Source organism: Polypterus senegalus, chromosome 18 (genome assembly GCF_016835505.1).
Source record: "Polypterus senegalus isolate Bchr_013 chromosome 18, ASM1683550v1, whole genome shotgun sequence".
NCBI classification, from domain to species: domain Eukaryota; kingdom Metazoa; phylum Chordata; class Cladistia; order Polypteriformes; family Polypteridae; genus Polypterus; species Polypterus senegalus.
Genome location: NC_053171.1, coordinates 34,098,873 through 34,121,635, shown reverse-complemented (window position 1 = coordinate 34,121,635; position 22,763 = coordinate 34,098,873). Strand labels below are relative to the sequence as shown.

The window sequence follows — 22,763 nt, the reverse complement described above, 5'->3', positions numbered from 1 at the left end:
AGATGGCCATGGCCATATTTATACCACACAGTATTAGAAATGGCGCATTCTCCTCATCCTAATACAGCATAAAAGAGCTGAAAGTGACCTGTGCCGGTGTAACTGATAATGCCACTGTCTCTTGGCAGGACATACTTGGAAGAGGAGCTGGTGAGAGCCCGCGAGCGTCCCAAGCTGCGCAAGGACATGTACAAGAAGATGATGGAAGTGGACCCCAATGCCCCCACCGATGAGGAGCACACCCAACAGGCTGTCACTAAACCTCGGTACATGCAGTGGAGGGAGACGCAGAGTTCCACCAACACGCTTGGTTTCCGAATAGAGGGCATCAAGGTGTGTACAGATTCTGCCGTATCTACAAGCTCGGTTTTAATAAGGAAAGCTGCTGTCATGCTGGTCATATTTGCGGTGCCTAAAGCCAGACGTACACTGTGCGATTTTTAGAAACTGTGGTCAAGTGACTACTCACACTGCACGATAGAGTCGCCAGTCATATATGTGCCCAAACTGTATAAGCATGTTCGGTCTGATTAACTTTTCAGATGAGATGTGTACGTGGCTCCGACAGACACTTGTATCCATTGACATTTTGCAATAAAACTTTACCAGTTCAAAAAAATAATATGGCCACCGGCTTCACAGAATGTCCACCAATGTAAATTCCTGCACTGAGATCTGAAACTACAAAGAAAGGAAAAAGGGCATCACTGGAGAAGGGAAGGCCTGAACAATATGGTCTGTCTGTATTCCAGAGAGTATCGAGGGAGGTTAATGATGTGATTCACTTCTGTTGTATGTTTCATTCAGGTCATCCAGGCAATGTCTTGTCATTGGCCATTTACTGGTGTGTGTGTGTGTGTTGGTGTATGATAGTTTTAAATCAAAAAGGTAAAAATGACACTTTACTACAACATACTGCCATGCAGTGCCAGTCAGCCAATTTGAAGGCAGAAATTCAAGTTGTGAGATGCTCACACTATAAGACAGCTGACAGAAATTCTTCCAGTTGTAAGATGCAATTGGTATTGCAAACACTCTCATACTGCACGTGAAGCGACGGCTGATGAAGCTAAAATTCAGACAGACTAAAAAGTCAGTCGGGCGACTGCAAATTGGGCTTAACATCGTGCCAAAATCTCAGAGTGTATGCCTGGCATGACGGGCTCTGATTTTTCCTTTCATAGTCTCAGTGTTTACAAGTCGATTGCTTTTGTCTTCCTCCTCAGCTGCAATGTGCCACTGCCATCAGTACGCGCATGGCCGGAACTTTCTTATGTAAAACCATTTAGCTCATCTTCTGGGATGCAAACGGTGACGAGCCCGAAGCAACCTGTTGCCTGGTAGTGCAGAGTTGTGTCACGCTGTGACACCAAGCTGTCACCAGACGAACTCTGTGCTCAGTCAGATGACGTGTGTGGCTCACCTGCTCAGTCATTTTTAGTTGTCCTCACTTGAAGTGGTCGGGTGGGAAATTCAGTCACACTGGTTGGTAAGGAGTAATATTCAAGTAACAGTCTGGTTATCAGAAAGCAGACGAGTGGTAAAGGTGTGACACGAGGCCGCCACGTTAAGACATGTCACTGCTGTGAGGGTGGGCACGTGATCGCAGTGAACGTTTGTTTCTTTGAGCGCCTATGTTGGCTTCTGGCACAGGAACGCAGACAAGGAGGTTGCTGCAGCAAACCACCGACTGACCAAGACCGTGTCCTGAAATCTTTAGCCGCACCTAGACACTGATTTGCAGATCACTTTGAATATGTACACATACACACTCGCTGACACACATGTGCCTCTTACATTACAGCATTTCTCTCTTGCTTGCAGCTCCAGTGAGTTTCCTACTACTCTGTTCTCAGTCACGTGTAGTGTTGGTGTCACACTTGAACATGACTGTACTGTGCTGCAGAGAGAGACTGACAATACGTGGGCTGCATAACACGGCTAATCATGACACATTGTAAAGCAGATTCATATAGATCATGCAAAAAAATGAAGAAGTGTAGTTTGGTTCAGTACAGAGTGTGCAGCATTGTCATGAATTCAGCTGCAAGTATTTAAATCATCATTTAGTAGAAGTTGAGTTGGATTAAGAGTGTACAAGTGAAGAAGGGCGTTCTGTACTGATATAATGTGTAGAAAAACATGTCCTTTTAGGCAATACTGCACGTAAAGTGAAGAACAGCGCCCCCATCTTCATCATGTGTGCACTGATACCAGGCTCTTGGCCTGAAACTGGTGATATTCACTCCTGTTGCCTAAGCTCCAGACCCCCCTGTAATATTGTGTCAGGCCGCAGAGCTGTTCAACGTCATAAGATAATTATGCCAGTTAAATGCAAAAGATGGCACTCCAAACAAAATAATACAAGTTAGGAGTACAGAAGGTATACCCAGGTTCATGAAGAGTGTGCAAAGTCCATTTATCCCCTGAATAAACCTGTTCATTGTAGACCTGTATGATTGTGCTGATCCAAGCGGCACTGGGCATAAGACAGGAAGGAACCTTGGGCACACACTTACCCACACACTGCACTCTAAACATGTGACATACTGCCAGTACTACTGCACTCATACCTGGCCAATCACGTTTCGCTAGTTAAACTATCATGTCTGTGGGAGGTGGGAGGAGAACCAGGGTGCATGCATACGGGCAAAGTGCAAACTCCACAATCACAGCCATCAGGGTGGCACTTAAAAGTGTGAATAGTGCAAGCAAATGAAAAATACCACGAGTTATGTGTCGTGCAGTTCTTCTAGGCCTGTGCTCCTCATCTCTACTGCTAGCTCAGTATTTAATAGTTCAGTCCATTAGTTGGCAGAGAAATACAATTCAGTGTTGGGTTTCATCCCACCTGGCCTTATGCAGCACATCAGCCTACACAGACATTCTGACTGGAAGCCCCCAGCCATTAATCAGACCAAAGGTTTCATGAGCGTGTTCTTGTTGATCCTGCGTGCTGCAGACGTTGAAGGTGATATTGCAATGATTTTTCTAATTTTAATTCCAAGATGAGAATTCACACACATGGCACCTAATACAACATCCATCCATTATTCAACCCGCTATATCCTAATTACAGGGTCACGGGGGTCTGGTTGAGCCAATCCCAGCCAACACAGGGCACAAGGCAGGAAACAAACCCTGGGCAGGGCGCCAGCCCATCGCAGCCTAATACAACATGGCTTCCATTATGTAGCCTGCTGTTAGTTTTAAAGCAGACATTCCCAGTTCACAGTGGCTGAAGGTTTTCACACCAACCCATTTCTACTTTTAATAAGACCCGTTTTTCAGTGAATCATGCTGTTATTTCACAATTTTTACCATTACTAAAAATTTTTGCATTGTACCCTGATTTTGTTTAGTCATCTTAAAAAAGTGTAGCAATCCTCTTCTTTTTATTTCTCCAAAATAACAGCAAGTGGAGTTTTGAAGGCCCTTGAAGTCTTCTTCTCTGGTACACTACCTGGTAGTTTATTCCAAGTGTCTGTGGTTCTTCTTCCACACATTGTGCTGTATAACCCAGCAGTGCGTGAGTGAGCCTTCTTAATGCCTTCTCAGCGCAGTTTGTTGCTGTTCCTATATGACCAATGATTCCTGCTTCTGACGGACCTAATCACTTCGACCTTTCCTTTAGCGCTTATTTTCATTTGGGAGAAACAAATGTTTACATTAAAAACAGAAAGGCACAGTCCATGATTACAGAACAAGAGTAGAAAAAGGCCAGGCACTTGAACAAGCCACCTACAGCAGTTCAGACTTGCCATCATGAGTGGTACCCAAGCAGAAGCAGGCTCAGGGTAGTTAAAGTTGCAGCTACTGTAGGGGTACATCCAGTGGCCCATCTTTTGCTTTCATTGTCATCTGCACAAATAAACAAACATCATTTTCACATTGTATGCTTTGCTTCACTTCACTTCTGATCCACTTTCCCAGGCAGACGTTTAAGATGTTTCCAGGTCTTGTGCCCCAGTGGGAAGTGCCCACCCAAACCACCTCCTCTCGACCTGGAGAAGCAGTGGCTCCTCACCCTGTCACACCCTGTCACCCAGCAGCGAAGTGCATTCCTTTGGTCACATGCCACACAACAAGTGAAGATGAGGATGGGGAAGGTTTCATCAGAGGACTTTACTCCCACTGCACCAGGCTGTACCGACAGGACTTGAAATGGCGCATTGCGTGAGTGAGAGTAGAGGTGTCTAATTTAAATTGCTGGTCATGAATTTTGTGTCTGAGCAGTTGTGCTGAAGAAAGAGAAAATGACAGGGCCAGCCACTTTATGTGTGATTAGTAGCAGGCAGTGTCTTGAAGTTCTGTCCACATGTTGCTTTCAAACAACCCCCTTTATGAATGAGCGCCAACAGACAAAAGAGGAGGGACCACCTCACCTTCATCCTCGTCTGAGTGCTCATCTCCAAGTGGCTACCAGGCAATGTGAAAGGCAGAAAAGGGTATACAAAAAAAATCACTCAGTTCCTGTTAATTAAACACTTCATGTTTTGCTAAACGTTCAACAGACTCCAATAGGGGAACTTGGTATTTGGGATCATTACATGTAGAAACAACCAAGTAACATTTACCCTATGGATCAACTTACATTACAGGGACCTGGTTAATAAATCTGAAGGAAAGGACACAGTGGCACTGAGGAGGGAGTTTGAGAAACACTGGCTGAAAGAAGCAAGCAGAAGGAGAGCACAATTGTAATGGCAGGGTGTGGTTATGGTGGTCAACCATCTTTTATAGGCACTCACATCTCTGAGCTGGTCTGAGAATGTTAGGTGTTTTTATTATCAATCTTCATTCATTTTGCTTGTGTTGTGTATTTCGAGTGTTGGTGATGGACAAGTTGATAGACGAGATTGGACAGGAGTCCCCGTGGACTGATGACATTGTGATCTGTAGCGATAGTAGGGTGCAGGTTGAGGAGGCCCAGGAGAGGTGGAGATCTGCTCTAGAGAGGAGAGGAATGAAGGTCTGTAGGACCACCAAGACAGAATACAGGTGTGTAAATGAGAGGGAGGTCAGTGGAATGGTGAGGATGCAGGGGGCAGAGTTGGCGAAGGTGGATGGGGAACAACAGTACAGAGTAACGGGTATTGTGGAAGAGAGGTGAAGAAGAGAGTGCAGGAAGGGTGGAATGGGTGGAGAAGAGTGTCAGGAGTGATTTGTGACAGGACGGATATCAGCAAGAGTCAAAGGGAAAGGTCTACAGGACGGTAGTGAGACCAGCTATGTTATATGGGTTAGAGACGGTGGCAATGAAAACAGGAGACAGAGCTTGAGGTGGCAGAGTTACAGATGCTAAGATTTGCACTGGGTGTGACGAGGATGGATAGGATTAGGAATGAGGACATTAAAGGGTCAGCTCAAGTTGGACGGTTGGGTGACAAAGTCAGAGAGGCGAGATGCATTGGTTTGGACATGTGCAGAGGAGAGATGCTGAGTATATTGGGAGAAGGATGCTAAGGATTGAGCTGACAGGCAAGAGGAAAAGAGGAAGGCCTAAGAGAAAGTTTATGGATGTGGTGAGAGAGGACATGCAGGTGATGGGTGTCCCAGAACAAGATGGAGAGGACAGAAAGATATGGATAAGAATAAGAAGATGATCTGCTGTGGCAACCCCTAACGGCAGCAATAGAAAGAACAAGAAGAAGATGAGATTGTGACTACACAATGACTCCTGTCGTTTATATGTGTGTGTTTGTACTGGCTTCTGATGTCACAGAAGTGTGAGGACCCATCACAAACTGATTTCCAGCATCTGTCGTGGATATTGACATGCTGATCATTTTTATCATTTGGTGACGTCATGGCTTTTCCATTTTGTGTGTATCATGGAAGAGCACTTTGAGTAGTGAGAAAAGCTCTATATAAATGTAAAGAATTAATATTATTTGTTTTGGTACTGTGCATTGCAAAGTTTGTGATGCGTATGCCAAACGTTATAAAATGGTATAAATTAAAAGAACGACCATGTGGGGGACTTGTACTCAGAGAAATAAAATATCTAATCATCTAAACCAGGGGTCTCCAACACGTCGCTCACGAGCTACTGGTATCTCACCAAAGGGTTAATGAATCCTACATAATTTTGAAAACTTGATTAGTCAAATTAGGGCTGGGCGATCTTTCCAAAAAATCATATCACGATCTTTTTAACACAAAATCACGATCCACAATCTGAATTTTAATCTATCTTTTCAATGTGGCATACACTTAAGAGAATATCCGGATTCAAACTCATCAAGACCTAAGTAACACTTTATTTTAAATATCATACGAAGCTGAATTCAATTCGTCTCTCGTTCGCTAGCTAAGCGGAGTTAAGGACCACGCTCCGAAGCTGGCGATTGAGTGAAGAAAGCCCCTCACCTCGGCCCGTTGCCTTTTTCTCGGTACCGTAAGCGAACTGTGATGCACAGCGAAATGAGAGAAGTCGCAAAATCAACTAGAATGTTCAAGCAAATTATAGAAAAAAACCCGATCTAAAGTCCCGAGTACATGCATCAAAGGTTCTCAGCTTTGCTTTTGCTATCTCGTGCGATCTTGCGATGTCCACAGCTTTATTTATACGTGGGAGGCGTGGTGATGGGGGACGCAACTCCGCCTCACACGGCGACCGAGCTGCAGGCTATGGCCGTATATATGTACGTAAGTAGGTTCCAGTTACATCCGTTATGCGAAGAATTTCGAAATGAAACCTGCCTAACTTTTTAAAGTAAGCTGTAAGGAATGAGCCTGCCAAATTTCAGCCTTCTACCTACACGGGAAGTTGGAGAATTAGTGATGAGTCAGTGAGTCAGTGAGTCAGTCAGTGAGGGCTTTGCCTTTTACTAGTATAGATATATTAGTAAACCTTCAAAATAATGTGCAGTTAAAGTCTCAACAGCACTCTCAGCATTTCTGGAGCTTAGGGCCAGATAACTAGAAGAATCTTCACCAAGCAGCTCTGAAAATGTCTGCTTTGTTTGGGTCTCCATACCTCTGTGAGTCTGACGTGAATGTCATGAAATGAAAGTCCAGAACAAGACTGACAGACGGACATTTAAAGGACTCCAGAAGTGTGAACCTCAGTGGCTCCACTCCACCAGACACCTCAGTGCCAGTCATCTGACTAACTAAAAAACACACCACACGTGCAACTGGACCTGTGAATAAAGTGACACAGTGACATGTGACAAAGTGACAAATGAAGAAGTCAGATCTGTGGATTTGGAATTGCATTGTTTTGTTTTGACAGCATTCACGTTTTAGTTCAATAGTGTGAGATGCACCAGAATATGCATACAGACATACAAAATGCACTTGCAGGTGAACTCAATATTTTTTGTGATGTTTTAATGCATAATGTGAGTTGTGGACACCAACATTTTGTAAATGTTCAGGCAAAACAAGCTTATTCAGTTTGTTTGGGTTGAAATAAGCTATGAGAATAAGCGTTAGAAAACAGGAGTAGTTCTCAGCCATTTTAATTTTGTAAGAGTAGCTCTCGGGGGGGAAAAAAGGTTGGAGAGCCCTGATCTAAACCTTTTGGTTTTCTCCACGACTCCTGAACGCCATGTTTAGTGTTGGCCCCTGGAGATCGGTGAATGGTCTGATGCCTTGTGGACTGAACTTTACTAATAACCCTGACTTATATCTGCCTGGGACTGAGGGGACTTGCTGTGAGCCCACTTTGAACGTGATGGCCATCTGTCTCAGCCTCACTGAAATGGCTGATTTTTTTTTTTTTCCATCATGGAAGCCAATTGAGATTTTCTTGCATACAAGTAAACGTTTTTTAGTAGACTTAGACTTGGATCTTATTTAGTCCATCTGACTAGGCACTCGTCTAAAGATTGCCTGGTTCAGACCTTGCGTGTTCGTGTACTTCCATTAAACGACTTTCTCTTTATTGCTGTACCAACCTATAGATCGCCGTCAGCTCACAACTCCAAGCACCCAAGATTAAGAATTCGGAGTCACCCTTGTTAATTTTAGGTTAAAATGGAATAAACTATGGTGGGCCTTTTTTTGGCCTTGACACTTAACTGAAATAAAGAGTCCAAGTAAGATCAGGCCCTGGTTGGAATGAAGCCAGTGTGGCATTGAGTGAGTGGCCCTGGGGTGGGCGGGTTTGAATTTGCCTCCAGCTCATGAACAATGAAGAGTGGTACCCCTGAGATTCTCCTCCATGCCCTCTTCCTTCTGCTGTGCCCTCCTCCCAGTGCATTGGTAGGTAGAAGGGTGATTTGCACAAATGCTTTATAAAGTGCAGTGTTTTGAGTGGCCACCTCACTAATCTGCCCCACTTGATTGGTCTCTTCTGTGTAGGCAGCACCCCCAAGTGTTGCAGTATGCCCGGATTGTGACCAGATGCCTCTCCCACGTCTCCCTGTCATGTCGTTTTCTCATGTTTGTCTGTTTGCAATGCTCAATTTGGTCCACAGATTAAGGAAAGGGAAGCCCTGAGCGCAAGTGTTAAGTAAATGCCAAGTGTGGGCGAGCTGAGAGAGAGAAGTGTAAGCAAATGTTCTTGTGGTGGACGAGATAAGGCGTGTGAAAGGTCACTTATTTCGAGTTATTCACATCCACTGAAGCGTTCCTTAACACACTCTCAAGTGTTGAGTGATCCTGCACAGGGCCAGGCAGCAGCTGTTTCCTCCGCTATTAAACAATTAGCTTGTTAGGCTTACAGCCGGGTTGTGAGGAACTGTGCCAACAGGCACAGTTAGTGGCAGGGAATCAGAGCGCAGCTTAGCATTTTCTGTAACTTGACTGGATTCATCTGTGAGGTGCAGAGTTAGCAAGATGGAGGCTGGACAAAGCAAGACACTGTCAAGTCAAGCGCACACAAAACTAAGTTGCACTGAGACACTGTGGTCTGCCATGGTCCAGATTCTCTTGATCCGACTGTAAGTCACAAATTATGTTCTTTACTCATCTGATGTTTGTTGGGTTTCACTGGGGCCATTTCAATGCCCAGTATGGCATCATTACAGCCACTACAAACCATGTCAGGTGGAAGGCAGTAAGGAACCTATCCTGAACCCTGGACCTCAGCACTTCGGCCACACCAGGGTTTTGTGTGTGCACTTAAATCCTGTAAATAGTGTAAATAAACGTGTGGTGGTGAATTTACAACATGTCTGCCGGTCTGTGTCCGGGCCACTTCCACAGGGTGAAGCTTACTATGTAGGCAAAGAGGTTCTCTGTGCCAGCATGCTGGGGTTACTAACTCTGACGTGACAAAGTGGAATTTAGAGGACAGGAACAGCAGCCAGACAGAAGCCTCACAAATACGCAGAGCCCCCTAAATGCCCTGCTGTTAGTCAAGTGTTCTCTTTTCTGTCCCTCAAAATGCAGAAGGCTGACGGCACCTGCAACACGGACTTTAAGAAGACAAGGACGAAAGAGGAAGTGGCCCAGGTCATCAAGGACTTTGTGGAGAACAACAGGAATATTTTGGTGAGTTTCTTAGAGATTTCTACTGAGGGTGTTTGTACTGGTCCAGGCCTCAAAGTGTTGTAGTAATAGTGAGCACCTCTGCTTACTTCCTCACAGAAATCTTACCTCACCAAGCTGGAAGAAATCCGGAGTATCCTGGACCGCTCTGAATTCTTCAAGAGACATGAGGTGAGCTGGTAGTGCACTGCTGTTACTTCTTAGACAAGCATCTTCTCGAGTCTGAAGCTTTGTTTAAGAATAAGTCATCTGGAGCAGTGCATTGGTCAGTGCTGACGCTTGCATCCTGGTCACTGGCTTGGTGTGGACTTTGTTCATTCTGACCATTTGTAGTGAGCTTTCCCCAGGATTTTCCCACTTGACAAAGACAAGCTTGTTAGTTTACAGTTGGCTTGAGTGTGGGTAGCTGTGCCCCACTGTAGTCTGATGTGCGCCCAGTGCTGTCATCTTGAGACTTTGTAATGGAAAAGGCAGATTCACAAGAGGAGGGACTTGCAGTTTTGTTGGTAACGCGTACACATCCTGAGGGCATTATTGACTGGGACATGCACTGGTTAGTGCCCCAGACCCAGAGTGCTGTATTCAAGTCATGTGGAGTTGGCATATTTGCCCCATGTGTGTTTAGGATTCTCTTCAGGTACACTGGATTTCCTTTCACATCCCAAACATATAAACGTTAGGCTGGTTGGCATCCCTACACTGGTCTGGTGTAACAGTTGTGGATGTTTGTGAGTGTGATAAACTGCCCTCTCAACCGCTGCTGGTTTCCATGAACCCATGTTGGTTTGCTAGTGGCTAGAAATAAAACGTATTAACTTCTAAGTTTAAGCTAGACTGTTTAACTAACATCTGCCATTTTCATTGCACCACCCATTGAAACGGCTTTTCTGATATTATTGTAATATTGCTTCCTGAGGCTCCTATCTAATCAATCAGCCTCTGGTTTACGGAGTACAATCGTGGACGTCTGTGACAAAAGGTGTAAAACAAGGCCCTGTATAAACAAGGGAGGAGCAGCACTGGAAAGGCCTGGAGAAGACAAAGTCAAACAGAGTCAGGCAGGGAGGAGATCAAAATCAAAAGCAAGCAAGTCCTACGTTCAGGAGGTCGTGCAGACTTTATTCAGGGAGCATGGACAATGGGAGTTGGCACAGATTCATACTGAGTAGGCCTAGTAGACAAGCCCACTCAGAGCCAGTGGCATCGGGAGGGAGGGGATTTGAAGGGTTAAGCTTCTGATATGCTGTGCCAAGCCCGCATATCAGGCCTGTTCTTCTATTTATTCCAAAAGCTGCTCGATTTATTAATGGACGACTGCAACTCCAAGGGCGACCCAACAACCCTCGCACCACCGCTACTTGATGTCATACACATATCACAGTGGGCCAAAGACCCGGACACCATCAAATCTTGCTCCCTTGCTCAGAGGGGGGTCATTTTTAGGAGAGCATCAGGGTCCAGAGAATGATTCTGAAAAGGACAAAGAGCCAGTGTGGTGAAGCCAAGTGAGGAGTTAGGATGGCAAAGGCTGCTCAGTGTTGATTCCGATGTGAGTTCACGCACTAACCTCAGCACTCAAGCAGTGTCAACAAGTTTCCTGCATTTAAATTTAAGAAAAAATAGTACAAATGAATCCAAATACTACATTTGTCATTGGCCAACACTCTTTGATTGTACAGTAACGTCTGATCTGCATGTAAAGAGGCCTTTCACTCAGTCTGAGATCTTTACAACCTCAGTCAACTGGCAAGATTGTTTTAGGTCTTCTACTTTAATTCATATTTTAATAAAGGCAGCATGGTGACACAGCGGTTAGTGCTTCCAGCTCCAGGAGACTGGTCTTGAATTCTGGCCTACCACTGCCTGCGAGTAGTTTGCATGTTCTCCTTGAGTTAGTCGTTGTATCCACATGAAAAAGAATGCCATGTCAGTAACACATGCCAGCTGGGTATCTATGGGCAGTGGTATGGGGTGGGGTGTGGAGTTGGATTAAGTGTGCAAGCAACATATATAAAAAGGAAATCATCTGGAGTATTATCACTGGCTCCAACAGCATGAGCTTCTCCAGTAGACACTACAGTAAGACCAGCCAACTAAATTGAAAATGTGAAATAACTTTTAATAAATGAACCAGTAGTGACTACTTATTTGAACTTTATTTATACAAATCATGCGTGACAGGTTCTACAGTTATTCTTGAGCATCCTGCCATCATATGTGTTTTTTTCCATCTTGGCAATATTAATAAAATAAGTATTTTTATATCCGCTAAGTCAGGGGGCATGAACTGGTACAGCACATTGCCGCACCCACCACACAAACAAACAGCTCAGGCAGACACCCTCCAGAAATGGCCATCTATCATCTGTAGCCAAGGGTTGTATGGATGTCCCCTTGGCCTGGTCCAGCCGTTTGGGTCCTCAACAATGAGGATCCTGTCAGCCGGATCACCTTTGGGGAATCGCGCCACACGGCCATTGTGCCATCAATGACACTTCCACACAATGCAGGTCATTTTCCTCGTTCAGGACCAGAAAGGCAAACCAGCGGTACCTAAGAATTCTCCAAAGAGACACAATACTGAAGGATTCCCGTCTTCATTTCACTACATAGGGTCCAAGTCTGCCAAACTGTATTGCAAAACAAGAAGCACCAGGACTGTAAAAAGTTTTGCAAAGATATCGGGAGTGCCACACACCAGTTTCCAGCGACCTCATGACCTCCCATGTTCTCCTAAGCCATCTACTGACTTCATAGGAAAGCTCACCTGAGACATGAATGTTGCTGCGGAGGTAAGTAAACCTCTCGACGAGGCTGATACTCTCTCCGCAGACAGACACTCTGCTGATGGCCGTGCCCAAGAGGTCATTAAAGGCCTGGCTCTTGGTTTTTATCAGGACACTCGCAAGCCCAGACACTCAGACTTCTCGCTCAGCCTCTCGAGAGCCTCCATTGACTCCATGGAGATCACAGCATTGTCAGGAAAATCAAGATCAGTGAATCTTCTTCACCAACAGATGCCTCACAGTCGCTTTACAGGCTGGCCATGATATCCAACAACTTTGGGTGGTTGGAATCTCCCCAACTCTCAGGATATCCCACAGGGCAGCTCGATCAACTGAGCCTAATGCTTTATGAAAATCAACACAGGCTGTTAATAAACTCTGCTGATATTCCCGTTTGTGCTCCATGAGAACCCTCAGTGCCAGGATGCGGTCGATGGCAGACTTCTTAGGTGTAAAACCAGGCTGCTCCATTCTGTTTCATACTCGGCTCAATTCGAGGTCACATGGTCCTCAGGCCTAATCTGTCAGTAATTTACACACAAACCCTGGAGAGGTCGCCAGTCCATCATGGGGCACACACTCACAGGGCCACCGCTTAACAAGCATGCTTATCATGGAGCTATGGGAGGAAACCAGAATAGTGAGAGCAAGAAACGAGCTTGACACGGGGAGAATGGTAAGGGATGTGAACCTGGAGCCACCTGGAGCCGAAAGACACTCGGCACCATTTGAAATGTGTGATGTGAGGACACTGAAAGCAGGCACGGTGTTCACCACAGAAAGGCACTACACAGTTTATACTATCAAGCCTGCTTACTTGCTTTAAAGTACGTAAACTCAAGTGACTAGTTAGGAGCACAGCTTCAACCTGTTGGTCTACATACGTTTAAGTGAAGGCCGTCTTTAAAAATATTTTACAGCTCTCTTAAGTATTTCAAAATCTCTTAAACGCTGCAGCAATCCATGGAATACAAATGAAGATGTCTATCAGCGAGCTAAGATGTCTAAAAGATTAAAACTAGCTGAGGCGGGTGAATAATAATTCTTTAAAGGTTAGTCATTTCAAAGGCGTTGCTGTTAATCAAAAGGTGTCGAGATGTATGGGCTTGATTTAGAGATACCACAAATTCATTTTGCCACGAGGACTTGTCAGATTCCTGTTATATTAATGCCTATAAAGTAGTACCACCTACTATTACCTCCCCACTTTCTTCTCATGCCAGGGTCATAAAGCAGATTTCATCAAGGGCCAGGGCAGGGCAGGGCAAGGCAGGGCATCACAGGTCACCTTTGTGTTCACAGCCCTCATCTGTTGAGTCGAAGGTCATAGTCAAATGCACACTGTACAGAAGAGTCACAGGCAATGGGTCCATTACAAGGTGCCACCAAATTCAGAAGGCCAGATGATGAAGTGAAGTGGGCTGATGTGCGCCTACTGAATTTCGTTTGCTGTCTGACGCTTGACTTTTCTGGATTCCTCTTTGTAGGTCATCGGGAGCTCACTGCTGTTCATTCATGATCACAAACAGCTGGTGCGCGTGTGGCTCATCGACTTTGGCAAAACCACCCTGCTTCCAGATGGCCAGACCCTGCACCACTGTGTTCCCTGGTGTGAAGGCAACCGTGAGGATGGCTACCTTTGGGGTCTTGACAACATGGTCAACTTAATCACAGATATAGTGAATGAATGACTGGATCAGATGGACATGCACACTTTGTATGACTGCACTGACAACAGGGAGCAGAAACGCTCACCGAGTGGACACTGACGCTCCTCAACAGCTACCTGTTAGGTGTCAACTGGTCTTCAATGGGGAGACTTCTGCTTTTTCGACTTTTGCTGGGGCAGCAACTGTTTGGTCCAGGCTGACTATGATGGCAAGGTAGAGAGCCTGAGGGGAATTCTTCAAGAATTACAATGGCACACCCTGCCTTTTCACAGTGGCATTATTGGAGCTGCAAATACGACTGGAAAAGCTGGGTGTAGCCCACCCGGTACCTGCCCTTCTTCTAGTGTCAGTGGGCCATGCCTCTTGTGAATGTTGTTTTTTTTCAGTGTGGACAATCTGAGGTTAGCTTGGCCACACAGCTAATGTTGCTGGTGCCCAGGGCAGTGCTGCCCACCCCAGTGCCCAGTCTCATTTATATTTTCACGTATGGAGGAATGCCAGCTGCCCTGATTCTCTCTGTCTCTCTCCACTCCCACTCCATCCATAGCTCCACTGGGTAGATGCGGTGGTCTCTTTGGGCCTGAATGCCCTGTTTACCAAGTCCACTGAATGCATCTGATTACAGACAGACAGATAGCTACAATGTGCCAGGTTTTCTTTAAGAGATCTTTTTTCACTTTTCCCTTAATCGTGTCATTTCAAAATTCTTTGGTCTTCCCACTTCAGACCTTCTTTCTCTTCTTTCATTAGTTTCCTTGTATCTCATTTATTTTACTCATCCTGCCTTCCTGCTCTTCATATCTGGAGTTTGGGAGGAAGCTGACGCATTCAGAGAAAAGTCACAGAAACACAGTGGACTACACATGAACTCGGGGCAGGTTTTGAACGTGGACCTCTGGCTTTGAGCCTCAGTGGGCTTTCCATCCATTTACTGAATGCGCTTTCACTTTGTGACGGGGACACGGCCTGCTTGGAGATTTCACTTGACCTAACCTCCAATGGGTATGGGTGGACGACGCGGATAAAGAGCCACGTAGGCGCTGGAAGAACATGCAAACTCGAGCATTGTGCACCCATCCAGCACCACGGGGCAGCCGTACTGAACGCACCCAACGGTGGCTGACAAAAGGTTCAGTTTTAGTCGATTTCGGTAACATTTTTTTCTCAACACGTTCTACGTCAACCAGCAAGGTTTGTGCTGCATGCCTTTTTAAAGTACCACACAACATGTTTACACAGTAAAACACTAAGATGACTCGTTTTCCCTCATGACTATTTTTACTCCTCTGACTTTTTTCCTCTTTTTATTTATTGTTTATGGTATTCCATTTTTATTTAAAAGTGTTTGCATTATTCTGTAAATTGGTTCTAATGTAGATGCATATCTTCCTTAGACACTCCATCTGCAGCTTTACGTTTTACTAATCATTTTGCCTTCACAGCATTCCAAAAACAAAGGGCTCAATGAAAACGAGCAGAAGGCCCTCCTGACAGGGACCCCTGGTGGCAGCAGCTCGTGGATTTCCTGAGAGCCGCAGTGACACCTAGCGCTGGCACTTGTGACCCAGTGTGCTGCCATAATCGACAGGAAGGCCTCTGAACTGCTCTTTCATTGTTTCTCTCAAAACTAACATTTGGATTTACGATTTTGAAGTGATAAGTAAGGGGGACTGAACGCGTGTTCTTGTGTTTTACGTTCCTGCCAGCAAATTGTACTTTCTATAGCCTCGTCCCTGTAAAACGCAGAGATGGCGGTGACATTTCACAGTGTCGGCATGTCACTTGAGTTTTGAACCATAAACCCTGTTGCTTTACATTCTGATGCCTTAGGGGCTCATTGTGTTTTGTACGTATCTCTTTATAGTGAAGGTGATTAAAATGCATGCCGTTGTCTTTTTCTTAGAACACTGAAAGGCTACGTGACCTGCGCCGCTAACACGTTAACTGAACTGCCAAACGACGAGCTGCAGTTCTGGCACATTGTTTTCTGTGTCACGCTATTCCTGAGCAAATTCTATCCTGGGGCGCTTTAAGACATTTTTCTTATTTTCTATAATTAAAACTCAGGGTCGCGCAGTGAGTAGTGGTGGGGATTGAACTACTGGCCACCTTGTGCTGAAAGTCCAGCGTCTGGACACTCGGCCACACTGCCTGCCAGCAAATTGTATTTCACTTTGTGCCATCTGTGCCATTGTGGCTGGACTCGAACATTCAATGGGATTCTCGGTCACTTGGCCACACTGCCAGCCAAACTGTCAGATTTGTTGTTTTGCTGATTGCACAAACTTAGAAGCCCCCGGACCACCCAGTGCTCCTCCCTCTAAACAAGCCATTTCTGTAAATAGTTGTACATACAGATTTGCGGTGACCTTTGTGGCCTAAGGTGGATGCTGATTCTAAAGCCATGTTATTGTATTGTTTTGTCTCTTAACTTATACTTGTGCCTAATGGGGTTAATCATTGAAATTGGTTATTACAATGTAAACTTAAACCAAAAATGGTTGTTTGTAATGGTGACTACTGCATTGCTGAGCTATCCTAAGAAATGAGAACACTATTCCCTTTTTGTACTACACTGTGAATTCTCTTTAAAATGACAGAAAGCTTCACGGTACAAAAGTCTGCAATAAAATGAAGACATTCCAGTCCTTGGAAGCCTTGTTGACTTTGTTCTTCTTGGGAGATAAGGGTGCGGCTTTATCACGGCATTATGGCCCGTGGTCTGCTGCCAACTGGAGAAAAAACTTAAAAGAACAGAGACAGCATATCTCGGACCACCTCAGATCTCTTCTGTACGTACCTGCCACGGCCCATTGTTTCCCAAGTGACACTCCACACCCGCTTTGTCCAATTTCATTTTGAATAGCCTTTGAACCTTGAGGTGACCTCCAATTCTAGAGACTACTGGGGAGCACTGCCACCTGTTGGTACCCACCAACGCTACACCCCTGCGTCCTGGCTGCTCCATTTAAAACACCAAACAGCCTCAAAATCCCCAGGGCTACCTGCACCTTCACATAATGAAAATGACATCTGACTGAGGAGGACAACAAGGGTGCAGGGGGCCTTCCAAGCACCGATGCTCCTCCACGGCAGTGTAACCATATGATGTGCTGCTACGTTCTCGCAACCGGCACCCCTTAACTGTGATCAGTACCTCACCTGAGCCTGCCACTTGGCATAAAACATCTCGATAAAGGTGAAAGCCATTTCTTCAGACCATGAAACTCTTTCTGTGAACAGGTTAGCTCATGGCATCAGTGAAATCAAAGTCAGTAATGACCTGGGTGGCATTTATAACAAAACAGTTAACAGAGCAGTAGAACAATCCTAAATGGCTCTGTTGTGCAAACCATAAAAGATGCCACACATTCTTGATGAAAATTCCACAGAGACAGGGACCCAGTAGAGAATTGTAGACAGTGTCTTGGAGCTGCGAGGTATCGACGATGCAACTAAAGAAACAAACTGATTGGTATTTAAAACTGTACTAAATAAAGTAGTTGAAGATTCTATACGGCCAACCAGGACCCTGAAAAAAGTAACATAATTACAGGCTTCCCCCACTTTACGAAGCCTCCTTTTTCAGGTGAATTGTAATCATACTTGCACCTTAAATAACATTATTTGACATGGAAACCATTTTAAGTATCTCCAGGTCAAAATAATGACCCCCACTTGTGTTCAAATAATACCAAAATACACGTAACTTGACAGGATTCGTTTAGTAATAACGTCAAAACAAACCCTAATGTCTTCATTGCCCTTCGTTGAACCCTGGTTAACATGGCCGTCTACCTAGCAATGGCCTTTTCCAAGATGATACATGAAGACAGTTTGAGTGAACCCCAGCATGTGTACGCACAAGTACATCTGACTGTGATTGGACGCCACCAACATCCAGCTCCGCCCCCAAACATCCAGCCGCACTCTGTGTCTCCTAACCGTGAAAATTCAGATTCCTTCCAGTTTGGAAGATGCAAAAGGAGATTAAAAAAGACTTTATTATGCTAAAAGTTGTTCATAATTTAGAGGAAAACATTACTTAAAATTCAAAAGGCTTTAAAAAAAAGCAAAACAAAAAAGAACAAAGCAATGACAGCAGCTCCCTACTACTTACTCCAAGTGAGAATGCTGGAGTAGAAAATGGACACATTGACAGTTGAAATAAGTTCTACTATACTAAAAAAAAGACTTTCAGAAATCAGCTTTTGACTTCATCTTTTTACTGTCCTCAGTTGTCTGGGCATTTCTCTACATCTGTACCCATCATATCCTCAGTTGGAAACAGTCGTCAAGGAAAAGATTCAGAATAAGGAAATTCTTTACAGGAAAATGCTGGTAAATACGTGAGAAATCAAAGACAACATAAAAGAGTGTCACCTTTTTCCAGTGAGGGTCTCTACTGCTTCCCGATGGCTGTTCTTCTTGTTTGCCACAGTAATGCCTGCAGGTCCTTGGAGTAAAACTAAGTGATGCCTAAGATGGTACCCGGCTACGAGCACGAGTCCCGATTTTTGGGCTTTGGCATCTCCCCTCTCCTTAGGCTAAAATCCGCTGGGCTATGGCCACCCCCTAAGATAGTGTATATGTGCTGCAATCAGTTGGGTGCATATATTCTTTCACAAATAATACAAATTGCTAAAAGTTAAGAAATGTATTTAATTTTGGCCAGTCATTCCCTAATGACAGACAGTAATCAATCAAAATAATAAAGAATATAGACAGCTGCGTTTGTGACGCCCCCATGCTCCACTCTGGGCTGTCTCTCTCAACTATAAACCTGAGCCCGTCTTTCTTGTTTTACGCTTCTAAGCCAGTGGCAACGTGCAAATCTAATTAAAACAAGTCCTTGGATTAAGGCAGAGGCACGCCTAGTGCTCCTATGGTGAAGGGGGACGCCAAAGCGTCCCCATTTTAGGGGGAGGCCTGTTTGGGTGCACAGGTTGTACTAAAGGTAATGAGCAAATGCAGCAGGAATCATCAAGTGCCCAGTGTCGGAGCTAGTAGCCCCATCAGTCGTGTCACCACTGAACGGAAAGCGAAGTCACCCGCACAAACCAGGCATTCATAACGCAGCGACACACAACAGCCAGCAACAGCACGTCGTTCTGAACAAATCTGGCATCAGAGGTTCTTGTGGCCACAAGGTGAGATTGTTGTGATGCACTCACAGAATTGGAGAGAAAACAGAGCAGTAGACGAATGGTGAAAAAGCAAGAGAGATTTTTGACAAGACAAAACACTACACAGCATTAAGAGTTAAATAGGAGAGTCGAGACCAAAGTAAGAAATGAATTTCCCTAGGAAGTTAGAAAGCTAGGATATCGAGTATGGATGCCCTCGGTGTGCAGCAACGATGGCTCAGTATGTCACGTGACAGGTGGCAGGCACAGCAATCGTAAACAACATGGTGACCAGTATCTAAAAATCCAAAACACAAAATGGCCTCCATCATAATGATGATAAAATAAGCAAATGCTTACAAAAGAATTAAATATTGACATTCGAAAATGGGCACAAACAACTGAATACTTCAAAATGACAGGACCCATTAACAATCGTATCCCAGGCTCCTTTGATTGTCGAACGTCGACACTGAGCTTTCTGTTGCCTTTAGTATAGCCTTAAGGTGTTTTACTCAACATCAGACACCGCAAGCACCCACAGGCACAATGAATTCCTTTAATAATATCCGCCATTGGCATCTCCTCCATCACTAAAAGCCCACATTTCCTTGGCAACCGTTTTCTCACACTGAGCTATGAATGTGTGACTAAGCTAAGTGAGGTCCTTTCTCATTCGAATAAGAGAAGGAGCTACTGGTTCCAACGTCACACACATCAGTACTGTCAGGCGTTTCTCGGCAGTTCCAGTATGTCCATTACCTTTGACGTGGCCTTCATATCATATGTACAGTACATATTCGTCCTGCATTTCAATTTGACTTTATGTGAAAGGGAGGAATACAAAACCGAGAACTTTCAAAAAGCTCATCAGCACCCCACACCAGGGGGCCCAGAAGCACCAAGCCAATAATTAAAGTGAGTGACCGGACAGCTAGCATCTGATCACTGTCTCGCACAGCCATCCGTGTAACCTGTAGGTGTAGAAGTGCGATTGCTTGCTGTTAGGTTTGTGGTTTGGATTACGAAGTCTCCTGCACGGAGATATCTCCTCACGTCACTGGCTTCTCTCCAGTCTCTAGTGAGGGAGTCCTACACGGGAGTCACACTAAGGTCTTCGGACAACGAGAATCCAGAGTCCCGGTCACGGGGTGGCTTTTCAGCCTTGTTGACTAGTTGGCTGTCTTGCTCACTTGCTAGTGAGGGACTGCCAGTGCTCCCCACCATCTGACTCCTGGGTTCTCCTAAAGCCTTCATGATCAGAGGGAGGCTCTCTGTCTCATAGTTTTGGTCTTCATAAGCATAATTAACGTTTCCACAGGGAAAGCTCTGAAGTTTAACCAGATCCATTCCTACTGTGGCCCCTTTGGCAGCTCCACGTAGCATCATGCTGGAACTTTGTGGGTGGCAAGCCCGAGGAGAAGAAGGTGAAGCTCTGGAACTTGAGGTGGAAGAGCTGCCATTGCCCTCAAATCCCGAGTCTTCTTTCTCAGTGGTGGTGGTGTTGGAAGTGTTTCCTGAGTGCTGGAATGGCAACTGCTGCTGTTGAGTGCTTTTGCGGGTGAAGCTCTCTAAGACCCATGAGCCATAGGTAGGGTTCCACAAGTTTTTGGTTTTATTCTTTAGCCTAGGATTGGTTGAATTTGAATGGGTAGCCGAGTCTTGGTCTGAGCAGAGCCAAGCCCCAGGTGAACCCCTGTTTGTTGCCTTGGGCACTGTCCATCGTAAGCTCTCACTCTGGACTGACAACTCCTGTGGTTTCTGCAGGGGGCACTGCAAGTTAATCTTCTGTTTGAAGGCTTGAGTATGCTGGCCATTCGGATGGAGATCAGGTTCAGAGGTCAGTGCAGAAGTGACGAGCATGGGAACTGCACCCCCAGAAATATCAGGACGCATCACAGTACCACCCTCTTCCTCCACCGCAGGGGAGCACTCAAGTGGCAAAAGTGTATGGATGACATCAGGGTCCTAAAAAGAGGGAGACAGAAACCTAAGTTAAGTTTGTGGTGGATCAAAGCCAAATATATATTACTAGCAAAATACCCGCACTTCACAGCGGCGAAGTACTGCCTTAAAAGTTTTATTAAGAAGAAAATTCAACCTTTTTAAACTGAGGGAAAATATACCAATAATTATTTGTTAAGGATCTCTTTGTATACCACATTGTTAGTTCGGCCCTCCGGTTGTAACATGACCAAGCTGTGTGCTGAGCTTACTCTTGAGCATGCAACATACAGCTGGCCATGTGAACAGTAATTTTGTTTCAAATCTCACAGCTTGGATTGCTGCTGTCATAATCGGTTTGAGTTTCATGGTTTGTTTCAATTACGACAGTATTTGTAGGACTTGTTGTGTTGAAGTGACATCCGGCATCTGTCAAGCGTTGTAAGTATACAACCAGTTTCAGTGATAACTTCACATCCAGCTTTTGAGAGTTGAAACATTCATAAACATCAAAGTGTCCACTACTGAAATCGTCACCTGTCAATCTAAGATGTTTAAGAGGCATTGGCGGTTGTCCAAAGGTGTAAAATATTTGGCCATTTCACTTTCACATTACACTTGAAAGCGACAACCAAACAATTCACCGGCAGCCATCAACTCACATGCAGATCCATAGGTGAAGGGCTTAAGCATTTCACTCTTCTAGTGCTCCTGTGTACTCTAATTATCTCCTGTACCGTCATCAGTCCACACCTTGAACCTGTCCCAGTCATTCAATACATACGACACAATGTTCCTCCGGATATCAAGAGTGAGCCTGATATGGCCGTGCAATATGTAACAAAGAGAATGGAAAAGGTAGGTGCCATCTCCGGGAATGGAAACCACTCGGTAAGTGACAGTTCTTTGATCGATGGTGATCACCTCGATAGACATGGTAATGGGGGTTGGAATGATAAAGGAAATGGGTACCTGAACAATGTAAAGTAAGTCTAAAATACCTACACAATAACTATAATCATAATAAATGAACAATAAAACAGCGGAGAAGCCGTGGATTAAACAAAAAGGCTGTAGTTATCAGTAGGGAGATGTGAATCCCGTGGCGAAGCAAGGAAGGGAATGTAGAGACTGGAGCGACGGATGGCCTTATATAGGCAGGCAGCCAACAACGTGGGAGGCATTTGGATGGGGGACCCAACGCCACCTCACACGGTGACCGAGCTGCAGGCTATGGACATATATTTGTACGTAAGTAGGATTCAGTTAGCGTTGGGAACCTGCGTACCAAATTTCTTGAAGATGGGCCCATAAGTAACAAAGACCGTTGAAAAGTTCAATATGGCGGCCGACAGTGGCATCATACCACCAAAATCAGTATGTACATTGGTTTCGGTTAGCACAGGGAAGCCGCCTACCAAATTTCGTGAAGATGGGGCCATAAATAAGAAAGTATAACATGGCGGACGTTGACGACCGGTATGATCGTTACACGTAGAATTTTGAAATCAAACCTGCTTAACTTTTGTAAGTAAGCTGTAAGGAATGAGCCTGCCAAATTTCAGCCTTCTACCTACACGGGCAGTTGGTGAATCAGTGATGAGTGAGTGAGTGAGTCAGTCAGTCAGTGAGGGCTATACCTTTTATTAGTATAGATATATTATATACCCTGCTGTTAGGTGGCACGGTGGCGCAGTGGGTAGCACTGCTACCTCACAGTAAGGAGACCTGGGTTAACTTCCCGGGTCCTCCCTGCGTGGAGTTTGCATGATCTCCCAGTGTCAGTGTGGGTT

At 45.0% G+C, this 22,763-nt stretch overlaps 2 protein-coding genes across 3 annotated transcripts in view; one reads left to right on the top strand and one right to left on the bottom strand.

The window, feature by feature from the left end:
- The window catches only part of itpka (inositol-trisphosphate 3-kinase A), a 50,137-nt gene extending 33,585 nt beyond the window's left edge, over window positions 1-16,552 (top strand). The window contains exons 4-7 of the mRNA XM_039741473.1: window positions 129-333; window positions 9,346-9,447; window positions 9,544-9,615; window positions 13,718-16,552. Coding sequence (XP_039597407.1) covers window positions 129-333; window positions 9,346-9,447; window positions 9,544-9,615; window positions 13,718-13,921 — 583 coding nt within the window. The 3' untranslated portion in view covers window positions 13,922-16,552. The remainder of the gene's footprint in view (window positions 1-128; window positions 334-9,345; window positions 9,448-9,543; window positions 9,616-13,717) is intronic.
- Window positions 16,553-17,886: 1,334 nt separating this feature from the next.
- Window positions 17,887-22,763, bottom strand: part of ltk (leukocyte receptor tyrosine kinase) — a 165,662-nt gene continuing 160,785 nt past the window's right edge. For both annotated transcript variants that reach the window (XM_039741471.1, XM_039741472.1), the window contains exon 29: window positions 17,887-20,994. In XM_039741471.1, coding sequence (XP_039597405.1) covers window positions 20,119-20,994 — 876 coding nt within the window. In that variant the 3' untranslated portion in view covers window positions 17,887-20,118. The remainder of the gene's footprint in view (window positions 20,995-22,763) is intronic.